At 32.7% G+C, this 17,311-nt stretch overlaps 1 protein-coding gene and 1 long non-coding RNA gene across 3 annotated transcripts in view; one reads left to right on the forward strand and one right to left on the reverse strand.

Annotated features, from left to right (window-relative positions):
• LOC126915736 (uncharacterized) overlaps positions 1-16,350 on the forward strand; it is a 39,974-nt gene extending 23,624 nt beyond the window's left edge. For both annotated transcript variants that reach the window (XM_050720695.1, XM_050720693.1), the window contains 8 exons: positions 6,798-6,962; positions 7,520-7,748; positions 7,987-8,303; positions 8,891-9,264; positions 9,654-9,845; positions 10,874-11,201; positions 11,853-12,146; positions 12,666-16,350. In XM_050720695.1, the coding sequence (XP_050576652.1) occupies positions 6,798-6,962; positions 7,520-7,748; positions 7,987-8,303; positions 8,891-9,264; positions 9,654-9,845; positions 10,874-11,201; positions 11,853-12,146; positions 12,666-12,905 (2,139 nt within the window). In that variant the 3' untranslated portion in view covers positions 12,906-16,350. The remainder of the gene's footprint in view (positions 1-6,797; positions 6,963-7,519; positions 7,749-7,986; positions 8,304-8,890; positions 9,265-9,653; positions 9,846-10,873; positions 11,202-11,852; positions 12,147-12,665) is intronic.
• On the reverse strand, positions 8,460-12,700 carry LOC126915753 (uncharacterized). Its single transcript, XR_007710313.1, has 2 exons — positions 12,566-12,700; positions 8,460-12,475 (listed from the first exon to the last, which is right to left on the reverse strand). It is a non-coding gene; the product is annotated as an uncharacterized LOC126915753 (long non-coding RNA).
• Positions 16,351-17,311: the final 961 nt, after the last annotated feature.

A 17,311-nucleotide genomic window follows, 5' to 3' on the forward strand; every position in this document is an offset into this window, starting at 1 on the left:
TTTGCATGAGAAAATACGTAAAATGTTTCCGAGACAAATTTTTATTGCACATTGAGATGTAGTGAATTGTAAAATCAATTAAAAAATTGCTTGCGTTGGGCATCAAGTTCTATAAAGCATCTGATTCCTAATTAAGTTAATTTTTCAACTATGAACTGTAATTTTCTTGATACCCTTTCTATTAGACTAATTCTTGTCACAAATCTCTTTCTTCTCCATCTATCTGAACTTCATTTGCTAAAATTTTATTTACTGTCTGATCAAATCAGTTACGTATTTAATTCGAAGAATTTAGATATAATTCTTATAATCTTTGCTGATTAAATGGACCGGTTAACAGGTTAAATTGAATGATATTATCCTCTAATTCCAACAAATGAGTCCACAGTCTCTCCCCCAGAGATCTTCAATTATCATCTCGTATCAGTTCTCCTCGATTATGTTTCCCCGAAATGTTTTCCAATCTCTTAAACGAGGCTGGACCTTGAGTTGTTTTTAATCAGTCATCGAACCAATCCTCGGTGACCTTATTTGGAAATCACTGGTGAAAAATCACCTCCGAGCTCCTTAAATGATTTTTACAAAGCGTCGATCAGCTCGTATACGAATGGATCTGAGGCAAGGATCTGGTGTCACGATAATCGTGTCGAGAGGTCGAATCATCAGAGGGGTTATCAATGGCGTGACGCTCGCGAATCCGACGACGTTTATCAGCCGCGTTCAATTTCGCTACAGACTTCGATAACGTTTTTTCGATTCACACGTTCTTACGTCAAATTTTGTGACATGCACGCCTACGCGGCGTGTCTTTTACGTGTTTTACGCGATCTCGAAAATTTTCCTTGGACTCACAGTCGATAAGCGAATATGAGCCGATCAGATCATCGTCAGTCAGCTTGGCGGGACATACGACATTCATTAACGTAACGTAACACAATTTTGTTACGTCTGATACGTTCGCGTGACTTTGTAATACTTAAACTCTTTGAGGAAGATTCGGTTCTTCCTTTTTTTCGTCTGCTTCTGGGACCATGCGTAAATATCATGATCCAGCGTTGATTAATGCCTCGTATGACGTCTACGAAGTGTGAAATTTTAGTCGAACTTGGTAGAATGTTAGGAAATCTTTGTACATACATATCACACTAGAATTCATATCGTTGTGTTTGGAAAGATTTATTTGGAATTCTATTTTCATGTTTGTTTGGTTTGGATTGATTTTATTCGTTGAAATTTGGGAGTAAATTTTGTTCTTTTCGAGCATCGAAGATTCCTTCTGAAGAGATTTTTTCTATTTCAGTATTAAAATATTAGAGTATTGAAGAATCTTTATTTAATTATATGGTTTGACTTTTCTAACTATTTCTTTTAAACTATTAAATTCTATTTGACTGCGTCGTTTCATTAAAAATATTATCGAACGTTTTATAGTATATATATTTTATTGTGAACAATAAATTCATATAAATTATGTAGGATGTTTAAGAAATGTTTATCTTGTTTTATGGCATACAATTTTTCGTACTTATTACATGAAAAATAATAAGAAAAACATGTGCAAACAGATATCACAGTTTAATCTTTCAGAATAGTCAAGAGATATTTTGAACAGAAAAAGATATACAACGTGTATGTGTCTTCTGTACTTTTCCATTTTTAATCTACTATTAAAGCGTTAGAAACATTTATGAATTGTTAAGACTGTAAATTGAGCTTGGAGATAAATTTTTTTTTTAACTAACGGATGAAGTTATGAAAAAGAATCAATAGCTGTAGATTATAATAGGGGCAATTTTATTTAATACCTAAATCTCTGGATTAACTATAGGTAATCTCGTGAATCGCTATATCCACCTTTGTTTATTTTGAAAGCATAGATACGTAACGTTGTAGGTTTTACAAGACGAGCACGTGTATTTATTTGTTTTTTATTATTTATATTATGATATGTAAATGAAATTACACATATTGCATGCTTCCGCTTACATCACGAGATTGATTGTGTTTTCATTTGAAATCATTATAAAACACCTTTTCATGCATTTCTATGCAAAATGCAACGAAAATGTCGTGTAGTTATACATATATCTACATTAAACTATAGTGAGTCTCTCGTAATGCAATATACAAAAGATGTATAGCCGGAAGAATTTAAAGATACTTGAAAAACGTATTTTTATGTAATAAAATTATCATGATGTCGTTACGAAAGGACAAACTCAGGCTTGCCAAGACAAATAGCGTGCTTCACGCTAAACCGAGCAGCTGTTTGCATATATATTATTGCATATACATTATATACATTGTAATCTTGATGCTTGACATTAAATGAACGACCGCCAAGAAATCGTAGATATTTTTACAATCATTGACGTCTATACTTCTTATTGTTGCACTGTTAAATATAGTGATTGATACGAGGAAAACTGCTTAAATGACTATTTTTATCATGATGATGCTTCCTTGTAATATATTCTTTATAATATATCTAACATAAGAGCTACCTGTGTATTTATGTATGTATTTATGTATTTATGTATCCTTTTAATTTTATTTTATTTACTATTCGTATACTATTAAGATACTATCTGTATCAGTTATTGATTTCTATAATAGTTTTCAGATCAGAACAACACATTATGATCATAACACGTATGTTAAAAATATGTCAGACGTTTAAAGGCGGTACTCATCATAATATTTACTAACAATAAGTGCTCTATTTAGAATCTTTTATTTTATTTTAAAACAGCTATAGTGACTTGTTAACTTCAATATTATTAATTCGGTAAATTTCAAAATTCAACGAATTCGATGATAATGGTTTATTCGTGGTAGCAGTAACCATTATGATTTCATATCAATACTTTACATTAATATATTAACCATCTAGAATATATTTGAAAATTATGCAATAATGACCTAGTTATGTTATAAAAGATATTTCCATAAATTCCTGCTATTTTGTTTTGTTATTTCAGTCTGTTATTTTAGTAATATCGTGGAATAATGATTCTTAATACTAATACGAGAAAAGCTCCAGCAAGTTTACAGTATCTCGTCAATATTATTTTTCTTTTTTCTTCAATACATTCCATTCACTATTAATGAATATCAAAGGGAAACAAAGGAGTGGCGTGATACGAGAACGTTATAATGCAATCGTTGTATCGATAAGTTCTTTTGAACTTTGTCGGCCAGAGACCAATCTATCGTGGCTTATATAATTTTTTTCGTTTTCCACGTTATATCCAAGTCAAATAATAGAGACGATGAAAGCACCACACAAAGAAACAGTTAATACTACTAGTCAGTTTCATTTTCTTGATTCATTTGGACTTTCATTTGCGTCAGTCGATAGCATTTAGATGTTAACGAGGTTTTTATTTGTTGGTTAGGTAATATCTGCAACTGATAAACAAATATAAAACATCGAAGGAAGCTTCCTGTTTCGGTGAATTGATATCGTTTTTCCGAGGAATAATTTTATTTTAGAATGATTAGAACAGAGTATGCTTGGAATATTTGTATTTTCACGTAATATATTTTATTTATATGTAATTAAATAATAAATTAGATAATACTCTATTATACATTATCTTTATCAATATATTTAGAAAATAATGGTAATTAAAGCACCAATCAGATTCTTCCTCTGATGGTTGTGTCTAGACCTGCTGAGAACATTAATAATTATCTCATTAGCGATTGTTTGACGGCTTGCGTCAATCGTTAACCAGAGAGTGGACGTGTTTTCACAATGTTCAGAAAATAAAGGAGGCCGTGCTACGGGCAAAACAAAAGAACGTCGAGGAGGATAACGAGCAATTAACAAAAGATGTTCTGGGACTTCGTCACGTATTGCCAACTAAGCGTTATCGTGTTATCAACTCCTACGGCGGACTTTATGCACTTCCGATTGCTATTTACGCGAGTCTCGTTTCTACACTTTCTCGCGATTTCGTTGGAAAACACCGAAAGTTTCTTAGAGTTTCGTACAATTCGTTGTTTGTTCAAATCGACCTACATTACTGAAGAAAAGTTTGGATTTGTTTCGTTTAATGAGTTACACGAAATTATTCACTTCAAGCGAAAACTTACGATTTCATTTGTAATATTTGGCGTAGAATTGATAGGCTATGGTTTTTGGTAATAGAAATCTTTTCTTGAGAATATGTTAGGAATTTTAAGAAATGTTTAAATGTTTAAAAAAATTAAAAGTGGGTAGTATCTTTAGGTAGATACTTACTTTTAAAGCAGATAAACGAAAAAATTCTGGTAAGATACCATTTCGTCGTAACTAGAGCAGACTCGAAACTTCGTCAAGTAGTACGAGTCAACTAAATCTCCTTCATCATCATAAAACTCAACTATGTCTCTGTTCGTTGGAACATTGTTTCGTTTTATATGTTGCTGGAATTTATGACGGAATTTTATGATCTATTTTTCGTGATAGCCAAAGAAATTTCTCATTGCTAATTGAAATCGATACTTATATGGTAGACTCGTTTGGAGTTATATAGATACTGCAAATGGCTCCAAGTAAAATCTCTAGTTCTTATTCGAGCTTCCTGAACGCACTAAATGTCAGGGATATAAGAAATATTGGCTCAATGCATTAATATTTTTCATCAAACTTGACACATTTAAGAATTGAAGAAATTGGAGACGCTTAGCGAGCTTGTTAAATCCTATTGTACTTCTATCAACGAAAACAGTTGCATAATAAGATTGTGTAATCTAAAATAGACTTTCTTTGAAATTGGAGTTTTCTGGTATACTATACTGGATACATTCTTAAAATTGTAGACGCCCAGGCGTTCTGTTTATCTCTTGTTCTTTCTCAAGTACACAGTCTGCTTTTTATTGTCAGATATAATTTCTTGTCACGAAGCGACGATGTCTGAATCTTTGATCGTTGCTTTTGATAAAGAAAATTGTATACCACGGCTTAGGAATTTGCGTCTATTGTTATTATACGCTTCCTGCAATGGCGACGATCAATCTGCAAACGTATGACGATCGACAGAACATGTAACGTCATTGATTTAACATTTGTCGAGTTATTTGCTGCATTCGATCGACGCTGTGACTATTTATGGCAATCGATTGTAGAGTTGCTTTCACACCATTAAGCAGTGTCATCAAACTTATAATTCCTAATGTGGAATTGATCGTAAGGAACTTTAAAAGAAGATCAAATATATAAAACTAGGTACGATGGACATAATGGAATTTTGAAAGGACGATAACGAATCTATAAAGTTGGAATATAGGAAACAAAATTAGAAATTAAATCGATTATTATATTGATAAACTTCGATATTTAATGGGACCATTTTTGATATTTATTGTACGGTTAAAATGTCTATTCATGTAGTATACTAATTTTTTTATCAAATATGTTTGCAGCAAATATCTCATAATTTCTATATAAATTTTTAGATTGTTTTCATATTTGACCGATATAATTTGACGACAGCTGAGTCTCGTTACAGTGCTAATGAAGTTTGAAAATGTCTTATGTAACACACACAATATATATATTTTTATTTATTTATTTGTTTATTATTATTTTTATTTATTTATTATAGACATATATTATATATATAAAATATTTACGCGAGCCATTGTATTCTATATAAATTTGACCGTGTTTAATATTCTCGAACGAAAGAAACAGGAGATAGCTTTTCCTTAATCATTTTGCATCTCGTGGAGTCTCTTTTCGAGAAGAAAACATTGTGCTAAGGAAGAAAATAGGTAGCTTAACGACTCATTGTTATGTTAAAAAAGAGGTCTGCTGATGTCATTGTTTTCTACTGTAAAAATTTAAAAATACAAATGAATACATGTTTCTTTTTGTAATAATACTGTCTTTTTCAAGCAACGGTTTCTATAGCCTTTATGTATCTCAAAGCGAGTTTCTTTCATCATAAAAGTCGTCGCCAGTCACTTTCTCTCTTATGATTTTGTTATATCTTTCACGTACATTTGATACGTTATTAAAATGTCAGGAGATAGAATGAAGAAATTGAATAATTAATTCAGTCTAATGGCAGGATGTTACTTAGCTGAATTAAAATTTCCACTTGATTCTATGAAAATTGAAATATTCCTTCACATTCAAAATAATATAGAAAATTAACGTTAACTGGTTATCTTTAAAATATAGAATCTACATATATCGATATCCTGTTGTGTTCCGTTTTTTTCAATTTTAGCATACGCACACAAAAATATATTTTTCTATATCAGGATTGTATCTTTAAAAAATCAATACGCTAGTAATTGCAGTATCTTGAAAAATCGCGCTGTTGAAATTAATTCATCCTCTAAAAACACGTGAAAACACAAAGATAAGGTAAAAGAAGAACAACAAGGAGAGAGAAATTGCCTTAAGAATACACAGAATGTATAAAAATAAAGATTCGAAAGTTAAATAAATAGAGAAAAAGAAATGAAATTAGCAAATATCGTTGCGTTCTATGTGGCTATGTCATTTTACGTGCATTCTCCTTATAAGTTAAAAGACATAAAAATAAAGATTCAGAAGTTAGATAAAAATAAAAAGACATATAACATTAACAAATATCATTACTTTCTACGCGATTCGTATTATTCTCTGTTTTTCTAACAATAATGTGCACAGTTGTTAAGAAAGGAAAACTACGAAGTTGCTTCTTCAGTTCTATATAAAGAATCGCCTTGGGACATCTGAGTAAACGCTAATTAATATCTATGTACATGTTATATTCTACAGCCGGATTAAAGAGGTCGTAATATTTGTTCTCCAGGTTATGGCAGTACACTTCGATCCGGTCATCTTCGATGCGTACTACAATGGATGTTGCAATGGAACCTTTTGGCCATTGTTCCACTCTATGCCTGATCGAGCGACCTTTATCGCGGAACATTGGCGAGCGTACTCCGCGGTCAACGAGGAATTCGCTGTTAAAACGGTGAGTATAATCGCCGTCGAATGGAGTATCGATTGAAATTACAATAGGACGCCAGCTATTTGAAACAGTAAGAGAGTAGTAATTCAATTCGACGAGAGGATATATGTGTATGATATTATGTCAGGCAGCGATTATGTGGATAAAATTGTCAGATAAAGAAAAATGTATATAAGATATGAAACACAGGAAGTACACTGTTATCTTATACTCTTGTGTACTCTACAAATAAGTGTTACGTTGAAATTGTTAAAAACGGTATCAAGGTAACAAATATTTGCTGCGACTTAAACAGAGCGATATGTACTTTTACATACGAGATATTATGTTGTCACAATAGTAATGAGAACTGAAAAGTTTCGCATACGTGGAATATTTTATTATTTAGTAAGTTATTAGTAATAGAATTGTATCGGAGAAAAAGAATTATTGTTTTCAAAGTATCGAAAATATGCCTTTAGTAAAAATTAACGTTGAGTTTTATTGAGATAAAAACGAGATTATAGACATTATACGCAGATATTTCTAATACTAAATATCCAGTTTTTGTATCGACTTAGGTCAGTGCACTGGAACAAATTTACAAGGAACAGAAGAATCAACCGAATGGCACGCCTTTGGTCTGGGTGCACGACTATCACCTAATGTTAGCAGCGAATTGGATTCGACAACGAGCCGACGAGAAACGTCTCAGATGTAAATTAGGCTTCTTCCTCCACATCCCTTTCCCACCATGGGACATCTTCAGATTGTTCCCATGGGCTGATGAAATCCTTCAAGGAATGCTTGGTGAGCTTTCACTGATTCCTATATCGCTAGAAATTTTTAAGTTCCAGATTAAAATTTGCAAATTTAATCCAGAAGTGATATTTAACGTGAATTGAAAGTGCTAAATTCTATTTCTTAAAAACCGAATACAAATATATTAATTTTAATTAGATTATACATTATAATAAAGTATTTGCCAAAATCTTGAAAGCTAACTGTTACAAATTAAAGAATGTAAATTTATTTGTATCTGTTTTAGGTTGCGACATGGTTGGTTTTCACATTCAAGACTATTGTCTGAACTTCGTCGACTGCTGCCAGAGAAGTCTTGGGTGCAGGGTTGATCGTAAGAATTTGTTAGTGGAGCACGGTGGAAGAACTGTTCGTGTGAGACCACTTCCCATTGGCATTCCATTCGATAGATTCGTTTCGCTAGCCGAGAGTGCTAACAAGGTCATGTTGACCAATCAGAAAATCGTACTGGGCGTTGATCGTCTCGATTATACCAAGGGTCTGGTCAACAGATTGAAGGCTTTTGAGCTGTTGTTAGAAAAACATCCAGAACATCGTGAACAGGTAACGATATCATTATAATTTATATCAACGCGATAATAAAATTCGCAAATCATACAAGATTCGCATTTCCTTTATACATTTTAATATCTGGTAATTTACAGAGGTACATATACGAGGTCAAAGTACTTACACATGAAATAAAATAAAATGGAAAGATTAATGTCTAAATGTCTCATTTATTTAAGTATAGCTGCTTTGGATTATTCCAATGCTTCATAATAAATATTCAAGGCGTATTATTTATTCGTTTTGTAATTATTGAAATATGTTTTAATTCAAGTAGAGTGTATTGCAAAATGCCAATAAAACTCAGCTAGATCGAGTTACCAAAGAGGTCACACGGTTAATCTGTTATGACCTATCCGTCTTTTAGAAAAATAGTGACGAAGAAACTTACATAAGAATTTATTGCTCACAAACAGTGTTCAATGATAGGATAAAATACTATAAATCAAATAATTCTAGATTTAGTTTAAAACATAGCTATTAAATTGTCTTATTCAATTAATCAGATACTAAAAGAAAATTAAAAAATAAAAATATGAGATTTCCATCAAATTACTCGACGAAATGATATATCTGTTTAGGTTACTATGCTTCAAATTGCTGTACCATCGCGAACTGACGTGCGTGAATATCAGGATTTGAAACTTGAGATGGATCAACTTATCGGTCGCATAAACGGTCGATTTACGACACCGAATTGGTCTCCTATTCGTTACATTTATGGCTGCGTGAGTCAGGACGAATTGGCAGCATTTTATAGGGATGCTGCGGTTGCTCTGGTTACACCACTTAGGGATGGTATGAATTTAGTCGCCAAGGAATTCGTCGCCTGTCAAATTAACACACCACCTGGTGTGTTGATCGTTTCTCCATTCGCTGGAGCTGGGGAGATGATGCACGAAGCCTTGATCTGTAATCCTTATGAATTAGACGAAGCTGCTGAAGTTATCCATAGGTACGATTAATGTGTTTATACAAATTGAATTTTGGATATCGTATAAATATTTAATATTGTAACTGAAGTTTTTGATTGCAAATTGTCTTTTTTTAAGTATGTATATTCTAACAAATCTATTTAATATTTCTATAATAAATCTATTTTTGTATATTCCTGTTAACATTAAAGCTTTAAAATTGTATTATTATGTTATTACATTAAATCAACTAATTGTTACTTTTTTAAATTAATTAACCATTTAAGTAAAAATATTACTACTTTCAATGACTTTAAGTACTTTATTCTTGTCCAAGAAACGTTCAAATAAAAAGAACAAAATAGTTTCAAACATATAAATATGTGAACTCGACTTTAAACTTCTTAATTAATTTTTGTGTATATTCCAGAGCGCTTACCATGCCAGAAGACGAACGTACATTAAGAATGAATCACTTAAGACGCCGTGAAAGGATCAACGATGTCAATTATTGGATGAAGTCCTTCTTGCAAGTAATGGGATCGCTGGAGGAACATGATTCTGTAGGTGCAACCACGATGCAACCAGTGACCATGGATGATTTCGATGATTACTTGAGCAAGTAGGTATTGTTAGAGATCAACGACATGCATGACTGGGCCCGACCAGAGCATGTGCTTATACGAGAATCAATCAACCAATGTACGATTAAAATCCAGTTAATCTAAGGTGTTAAAATTATTAACACTATGTATGTAAATTTCCTATTGAATTAATTGTTGATTACATTGAGAATACTAAAAGAATTAATCGCACTTTAATGTATGTGTTGTGGGCAAACTATTACAAAACAAACTTACTGATGGCTACTCACAAAATTAAGTTGATTCGTAGTTACTTATTAAAACATAATTTGTTGAGTCATGAAACAAGAATAAATAGGTGGCAGAAAGACTAAAACCAAAATTTAAAAAGGTTGCTGCACTTTAATGACAAATATCGTAATTTAACTCACTCTAAATACACAATATTCTACTAAAAATCTTCTACACAAAAACTATATATATCAAAGTATATAGGTAGAGTTTGCTTATCTCATGTACGAGTGCAGATTGCTGATAAGCATGCTTGTATAAACCACAAGTTTGGTATGTTAACAGAACGGTCCCAATGGAATGCATTTTTCGACAAAAACCGATTAATAATCCGGTCAATCGAATCGTTTATTAAATTGAGCATGAGTTTGGGTACATCGCAGCGTAGGGAACGCTGACCACCAGGTGCTTTGATATTACCAATGATATATTAAAAATACATATGCAACCTTCCAACTATTCAAAATCAAGAATATTTGCAACAATTTCCCTAATTAACTGTATCCATTTCTATTAATGTTCTTGACGAATCTATCCTATTATAAAATTAATTAAGTTATCGTGATGTATTTAATGCATTGTGAACGAAGTATGAAAATGTTCTTGAATAAAATTCCAAGTCTGCGGATTACGTGTGTCTATGTTTGACACTGTTTGAAGAGGTTTATGCTCAGTCAGAGAATGCTTTTGGAACACGGCGGGCCCGCGCGTGCGAATGCGACCTGACTCATGATGAAAGCCGGGTAACGTTCCAGTGATAACACATGTCCCCTAGGTATATCGGCGATAATCATAAATTGGCCCTCTTGCTGGACTACGATGGTACTTTAGCTCCTATTGCGACTCATCCGGATCTTGCCATTTTACCTTTGGAAACGAAGAACGTTCTCCAAAGGCTATCGAACATGTCCGATGTATATATAGCAATTATATCAGGCAGAAACGTGAACAACGTGAAGTCCATGGTTGGTATAGAAGGTATTACGTACGCCGGAAATCACGGATTGGAAATTTTGCATCCGGACGGTAGCAAGTTTGTTCATCCGATGCCTGCTGAGTTGGAAGATAAGGTGGCAAATTTGATGCAAACGTTGCAAGACCAAGTGAGTATTATTTTTATTATTTTTTCCAAAGCGATAGTATTTTGAGATATTTGTTATTCGTCTTGCAATTAAAATTGTTCGAGCATTTTAATATTTTGTGATATTATAACATTGTTTGTAAGTGAGAAATGAATTCTAATGAGAAATGTAAAAAGAAAGTTATATTAGAATGTAATAATTATAATTGAAGAGTTTACGACAATAAAGGGGTAATTCCAATACTTAGATTATCTTTATTGAAAGAAGAAGAAAGAAGACGATTCTATATTCAAAAATGTAATTTATCATTACGAATATCTTGTTGGCTATGCATTTATAGCACGTTTCAAGATGTACTTTGATTTTGATTGACTTTGAGTTAATTTTTCTTCATTTATTCAAATTAGTCAAAGATAGAGCTGCCTTCTTAGCATTCTTGTAGCAGTTCTTTCAATTAAGTATTTTTTTCAATAACATTTCTGTATTATAGTAACAAAAGCAAAGTAGAAAAAATATTTCTAAGAGTTTTGAGTATTAGGTACTAGGGACGTATCATGTAACATCTTCAACAATTGTAATTGCAACTAATTGCAGCTACTTACCTACGACTTTAAACGACTTTAATGTATTGAAACGTAATGTAATGAACGAAATTTAATGTATCGAATGTAGCTTTGCAAGGATGGAGCCTGGGTAGAAAACAAAGGAGCGTTACTGACGTTCCATTATCGTGAAACGCCAATGGAAGGACGTTCTCAGATGGTTGATCAGGCAAAGAAAATCATCGAGCAAGCAGGTTTCAAAGCCTGTTCAGCGCACTGTGCCATTGAAGCAAGACCACCGGTTGAATGGAACAAGGGTCGTGCTTCCATTTACATTCTGCGTACGGCATTTGGTTTAGATTGGAGCGAACGTATCAGGATTATTTATGCCGGTGATGATGTTACAGATGAAGATGCAATGAAGGTATGAAATCCGCAATAATCGAATCTACAGTAAAGGAAGAATGGACATATACTATATCTAATACTTTAACACGTTCATCGTTAAGTTGAAGTCGCGTGGCCTTTCATTGTGACGGAAATTGTTTTTAAGCAATCGTCAACATTTGCTACGCTATTCGAAAACTGTTGCGCGTGACGCTAATGTGGTGTCATTTGCATTTGAAAGTAACTACACCATGATAACGTAACGTCATCAATAATCAACGTGTTAATAAAAGATTTCAGATTACCAGAAACAAATAATACTAGATATCATAATTATACATAGTTATACAGCCAATATTAGATTTCCTGAAACATAAAAATTATATATAGTTATATAGTTAATATTAGATATCCTGAAACTGATAAATTCTATACAGTTAATATAGTCGATATTACATTTCCTGAAACTTTTATCCATTCATTAAGTTCATTTTTTCTTTGATTTTGATCTATTGTCACATCTTATATGATCTATATAATTATGTATTCTCTCCAGGCGTTAAAAGGTATGGCAGCTACCTTTCGCGTAGCGTCGTCCCATATAATCCGTACGTCGGCAGAAAGGCGTTTGCCGAGTACGGATTCCGTGTTGACCATGTTGAAGTGGGTAGAGAGACACTTGAGCAGACGCAAGCCTCGCAACAGCACCGAGATTCCTTCTAGATACCGACGTAGCAGCGCTGGAATTACCATGGAAATGTCGTATATGCCGACGAATACAGCGTTAGAATCCTAGGTGACGCCCTAATAATCTTCGTTATCACATCGATTGTATCCTCGACAAGAAATACATACTTCGTATGTCACAGGCTTAATATGATGTACTCGTAGAGTAAGATCAAATAAAAGCGAGAGGGAAGAATAAGAACGAAGGAAAAAAAGGGAATCTCTAGGTGGATAAAATAAAATAAAAAATTAAAATAAAAAAAAAAAATCATCGCGTAAGTTGTATCGGTCTGCGAGAATATGGTGGAAAGCATCATTGTCATATATCAAACAAGTCGAGCGTCACACGAATAATTTTTCCCTTGGATAAATTATATTCGAGATCTTCTATTTAATATATTCGATTGTATCGAGTTAACTTAATAGAACTTATCGTACTTACGCATGTATACAAGCCAAAAAATGGAAGAACTGATCTTTTTTGATGTGGAACCAACAAATCATTCTATATCGACTGTTTTCGACGTTTAATCGATGTATCTCTCCGGTGACCAGTTATATGGCTTTACCCCGATAAAACATAACAAATCACGTTATAAAAAAAGAATTTAAAAAAGATGAATGTTACGTGTGCAGTCGCTAAATCTTCGTTTCAAGAGTGAAGATGGCTTCTTCTTTTTTTATTTAATGTTCACTATAACAATTATTACGCTGTGCGATATAATCAGCCTGAATGTAAATTCGATAAAGCGTGTTTTACCGAAAGTTGTATAATAGATACTTAGCTATGCATAGTTTCTAAGTTCGCGTCGCTCAAAAAGTATCACAGGAAATATTCGATATATATTTTAATATTATCGTAATAACTTAACGAAAACTGATTTTATTAAATATTTGTATTTATCGAAACAGATGATTGTAACGGAGAAATGGTTCCACGTATGTCAGCATATTAGGAGATAAGAGAGGGAGACAAAAATTGTATTCAAATATGTAGCCTGCTCAAAATATCGTAATTGACTAATATAACAGGTTTCAGTTTTCCATTTGTAGATTTTAAATCGATTTGTTGGATGTTGCTGTTTTTTAAATCAGGTCGATATGGCCGATTTCGCTGTATGTATATTGGGCATGTATTTTGTATACCATTGAAATTATGCGAAACGCATTCATTTTGTTAAGATTATAAAGAATTCTCTTTGAAATAGAATCATGAAACATCTGTCCTTTTTTTTTTTTATAAAAACTATCTTTCTTCTCTTCTTTGATGCAAATTTGTACTTTTTTAAAATGACAATATCAATAACGTTTACAAGCTGTTAAATTAAATGCAATCGATATAGGTAAGACGACTCGAGAATGAATGAATACAGGCGAGAATACGCTTTTAGTATGCATATCGCTTGTAAAAAAGGAATTCCTAAGTTTAACGGTTAATCGACTAATAATATGATTTTATCTTTCCTTCTTTTCTTTTATAAATCAAACGATGAAACAGTGCCAATTTAAGTCCACATACAACAGAAAGGATAATACACAATAAACAATAATAAACTACATAAAGTACGACAACTTAGCGATAAGGGGTTTACGAAATGTACATACTTTGTACGTATGCATACACGTTAGACGCATATTAACATACAACGCAGCATGTATATACACATTATGTACCAACACATACAAACGTATACTGTTAAACAAACTATTGGGAGAAACAACACACTTAAAGACAAACGAATCAAAGTGAACACGGACAACTTTTACACGTTTTTAAGTAGAATAAGTCACTTCAGAATTTTTAATTCCACGTGTTTATCTGTTTTCTACGTGAAACTAAGGAAAGAAAATTGAAAATTGAAAAATTGAACGGAATGAGAAACGGATGAAAGATGAAAAACGGATGAAAGAAAATCGAAAAATCGTTCTTTAATATTAGTGGAATGTTTTCAAAACTGACCGATCCTTTCTAAATGTTCATTAAAGGTGTTACAATAATGAGAAAGAAAACACTTAGCACTTAATTAATTTAATGCGTTTTGCATGAGATATCGATGGGTCCTGAAAGAATTTTTTTATAAAGAGTATCATGAAAATTACTATGCATATAAAGTAATTATTATACAGTGGGGACTGACCAAACTTGTTTAAATCGAAGCCAGACACAAGAGAAGAAAAGTGCTGAAAGAATATGAAATGGAATTTTTGAAACAGAGATTCAATAGTGAATTTTTCTACAAAGTATTAGCTCGTCTCCTTTTATCAGGAACTGATGTATATAACAAAGATCTACCTTACTTTTTTTCATCCATGGATGAGTAACAGATTTATTAACACAGATTTATAAGTAGCTAGACTTTGTTAAATGTATTACATTTTCCATCTACAAACTCCATCTATACAAAAGAGTGAACGAGAGTTTTTGCACGCGTCATAATTATATTTCATTCGAAGGGGAACAAATCGCTGCTTCACACTAACGGCGACACAACTCAAGAAGTTTCAGATTTTCTTTTATTGAATAAAAGGTCTGCATTAGGTTTCTAGCTTTATCATAAAAAATGGTAGATTTGTAATTCTATAATTCAGTTTTGTGTCAGAGGACAAAATCGTTACTTATGTATGTTGCTATCAACCTAACCCTTAGTTTTACAACACTAGCCTATTTTCAGTTGTTTCATGACGCTACAAGCGGAAGGTTGTACCGCTTTCGTGAATACTGACGTATCTTGTGTTAAGTCAGCTTTACAATGTCATTGAAATGATTTGAAAATATACTTTAAAATGTACAATTTTAGAGTTGTGTCACTATCGATGCCAAGCAGCGAAATGATCATGGCGTTGAAACGTTTTTAAGAGATTGTAGATGAAGTTCTAAATTCCTGTACCTTCACGTGTTTGCATTCATGTATCGTCATTGGATTTCCTTCGAATTTCATGGTCGAAACGATAGGTAGTCTGGGTGGAAGAGATATGGTGAGATTGTAAAATTCATCATGCCTGAAAGTATACGAATTTTTAACATCAATATAGAAATCTGAGAAGATCTAAGGGATTTAAGAATAGATAAGTTGCAAGTTGGAACTAGTTCTTCCTGTGTAAGTAGTTGTAGCTTAATTTTTATCAATACAATAATTATTATGAAATAGAAACCAACAAGAGTTAATAAACGAATCATGTAGGTCTAATGAACGATTGTAAACAGAGCTTTTAAATACAAATATATAAATAATGTTTGCAATCTGGAATTTAAGATGGCTCCATCTTAGAATGAGCGTCCAGAAAATATGGCTATGGTGCGTCCCTATTTAAGCATTACTTTATGACTTCACTATATCCCTTCCACCAGCAGTATATTTAAATCTCACGTGTGTTCAACTTCACACGCATATATTGTACTGTTAATATATTCCCTTTATCGCATAGAGTTCAGAAAATGCAGAAAATGCTATATAAACGTACACGAAGATTCGCTTCAAAAAAAAAAAAAAAAAAAAAAAAAAAAGAGAAACAAAGTTGTATGAAGCGAGAATTTATTACGTATATACATATGTATATTTTTATATGTAGGAGAATTCGTGAAATTCGATAGATGAGATTATTGACAGAGAAAAAAACCCCAGAAACAAGTAAAAAAAGAAACAAATGGCAAAAGGAACAGAAACGAAAGGTTTTCCAAGCTGATAAACAAAATAGCAATGATACTACATGAAAATGATTCTAATTACTTGATGACCTGTTTTTATCCCGGACGTCTATCTCAACGATTATACTTATGCCATATAGAAATATAGAAATATATACATATACGTATACATACATACATGTATATGTGTAAATAATGTGAAAACAGGTCGAAGTAATTAGAGATGTTTACGAGTCTTTTGGTTCTTCTGTTTCTCGTCGATGCCAAAAAAAGAATATATATCTTGAAATTTGTCATCGCGGATTAAACTTCGGTACGTACATTAAGTCGCTGTACGAGTTCGCTGCAATTTCCAACGATTAGTTCGATTATTCCTAATTACGCTCTGCCTCTTCTTTCATACGGTTTTTCCTATCTCGTGTTCTTTTACTTCTTTTTCCTTACGTCAATCCAACGTGCCATCGTCTCCTAGTAAATAACATTAAGACTATACAAAACGAATTTGAGTTACGTAAAATGTAGTAGCGCTTCGATGGCTTGATTCGTGTAAAGGAAGCTTAGCTGTCTCCTCCAATCCATTGTATACCTTAATCTCGTAGCAGCTCAGTATTTATTAGTCAATTATCAGTGTCACTAGTCAATAGGGAGCGAAAAGCGAGTTGTAAAACGCTTAGAAACGAGAAAGGGAGAGAAGGGAAAGGAAAAATAGAAGAAGGGGAAGGAAGAGAATCACGCAGGTATATTGTGGAATTTTGTTGAGTCGAGTTGAACGAAGAAAGCGATATCCGGATGTCATATCTCTTTGAAAGTATGTCAAATGTATGTGTATA

The sequence above is a fragment of the Bombus affinis genome, chromosome 4, assembly GCF_024516045.1.
Source record: "Bombus affinis isolate iyBomAffi1 chromosome 4, iyBomAffi1.2, whole genome shotgun sequence".
In the NCBI taxonomy this organism is placed as follows: domain Eukaryota; kingdom Metazoa; phylum Arthropoda; class Insecta; order Hymenoptera; family Apidae; genus Bombus; species Bombus affinis.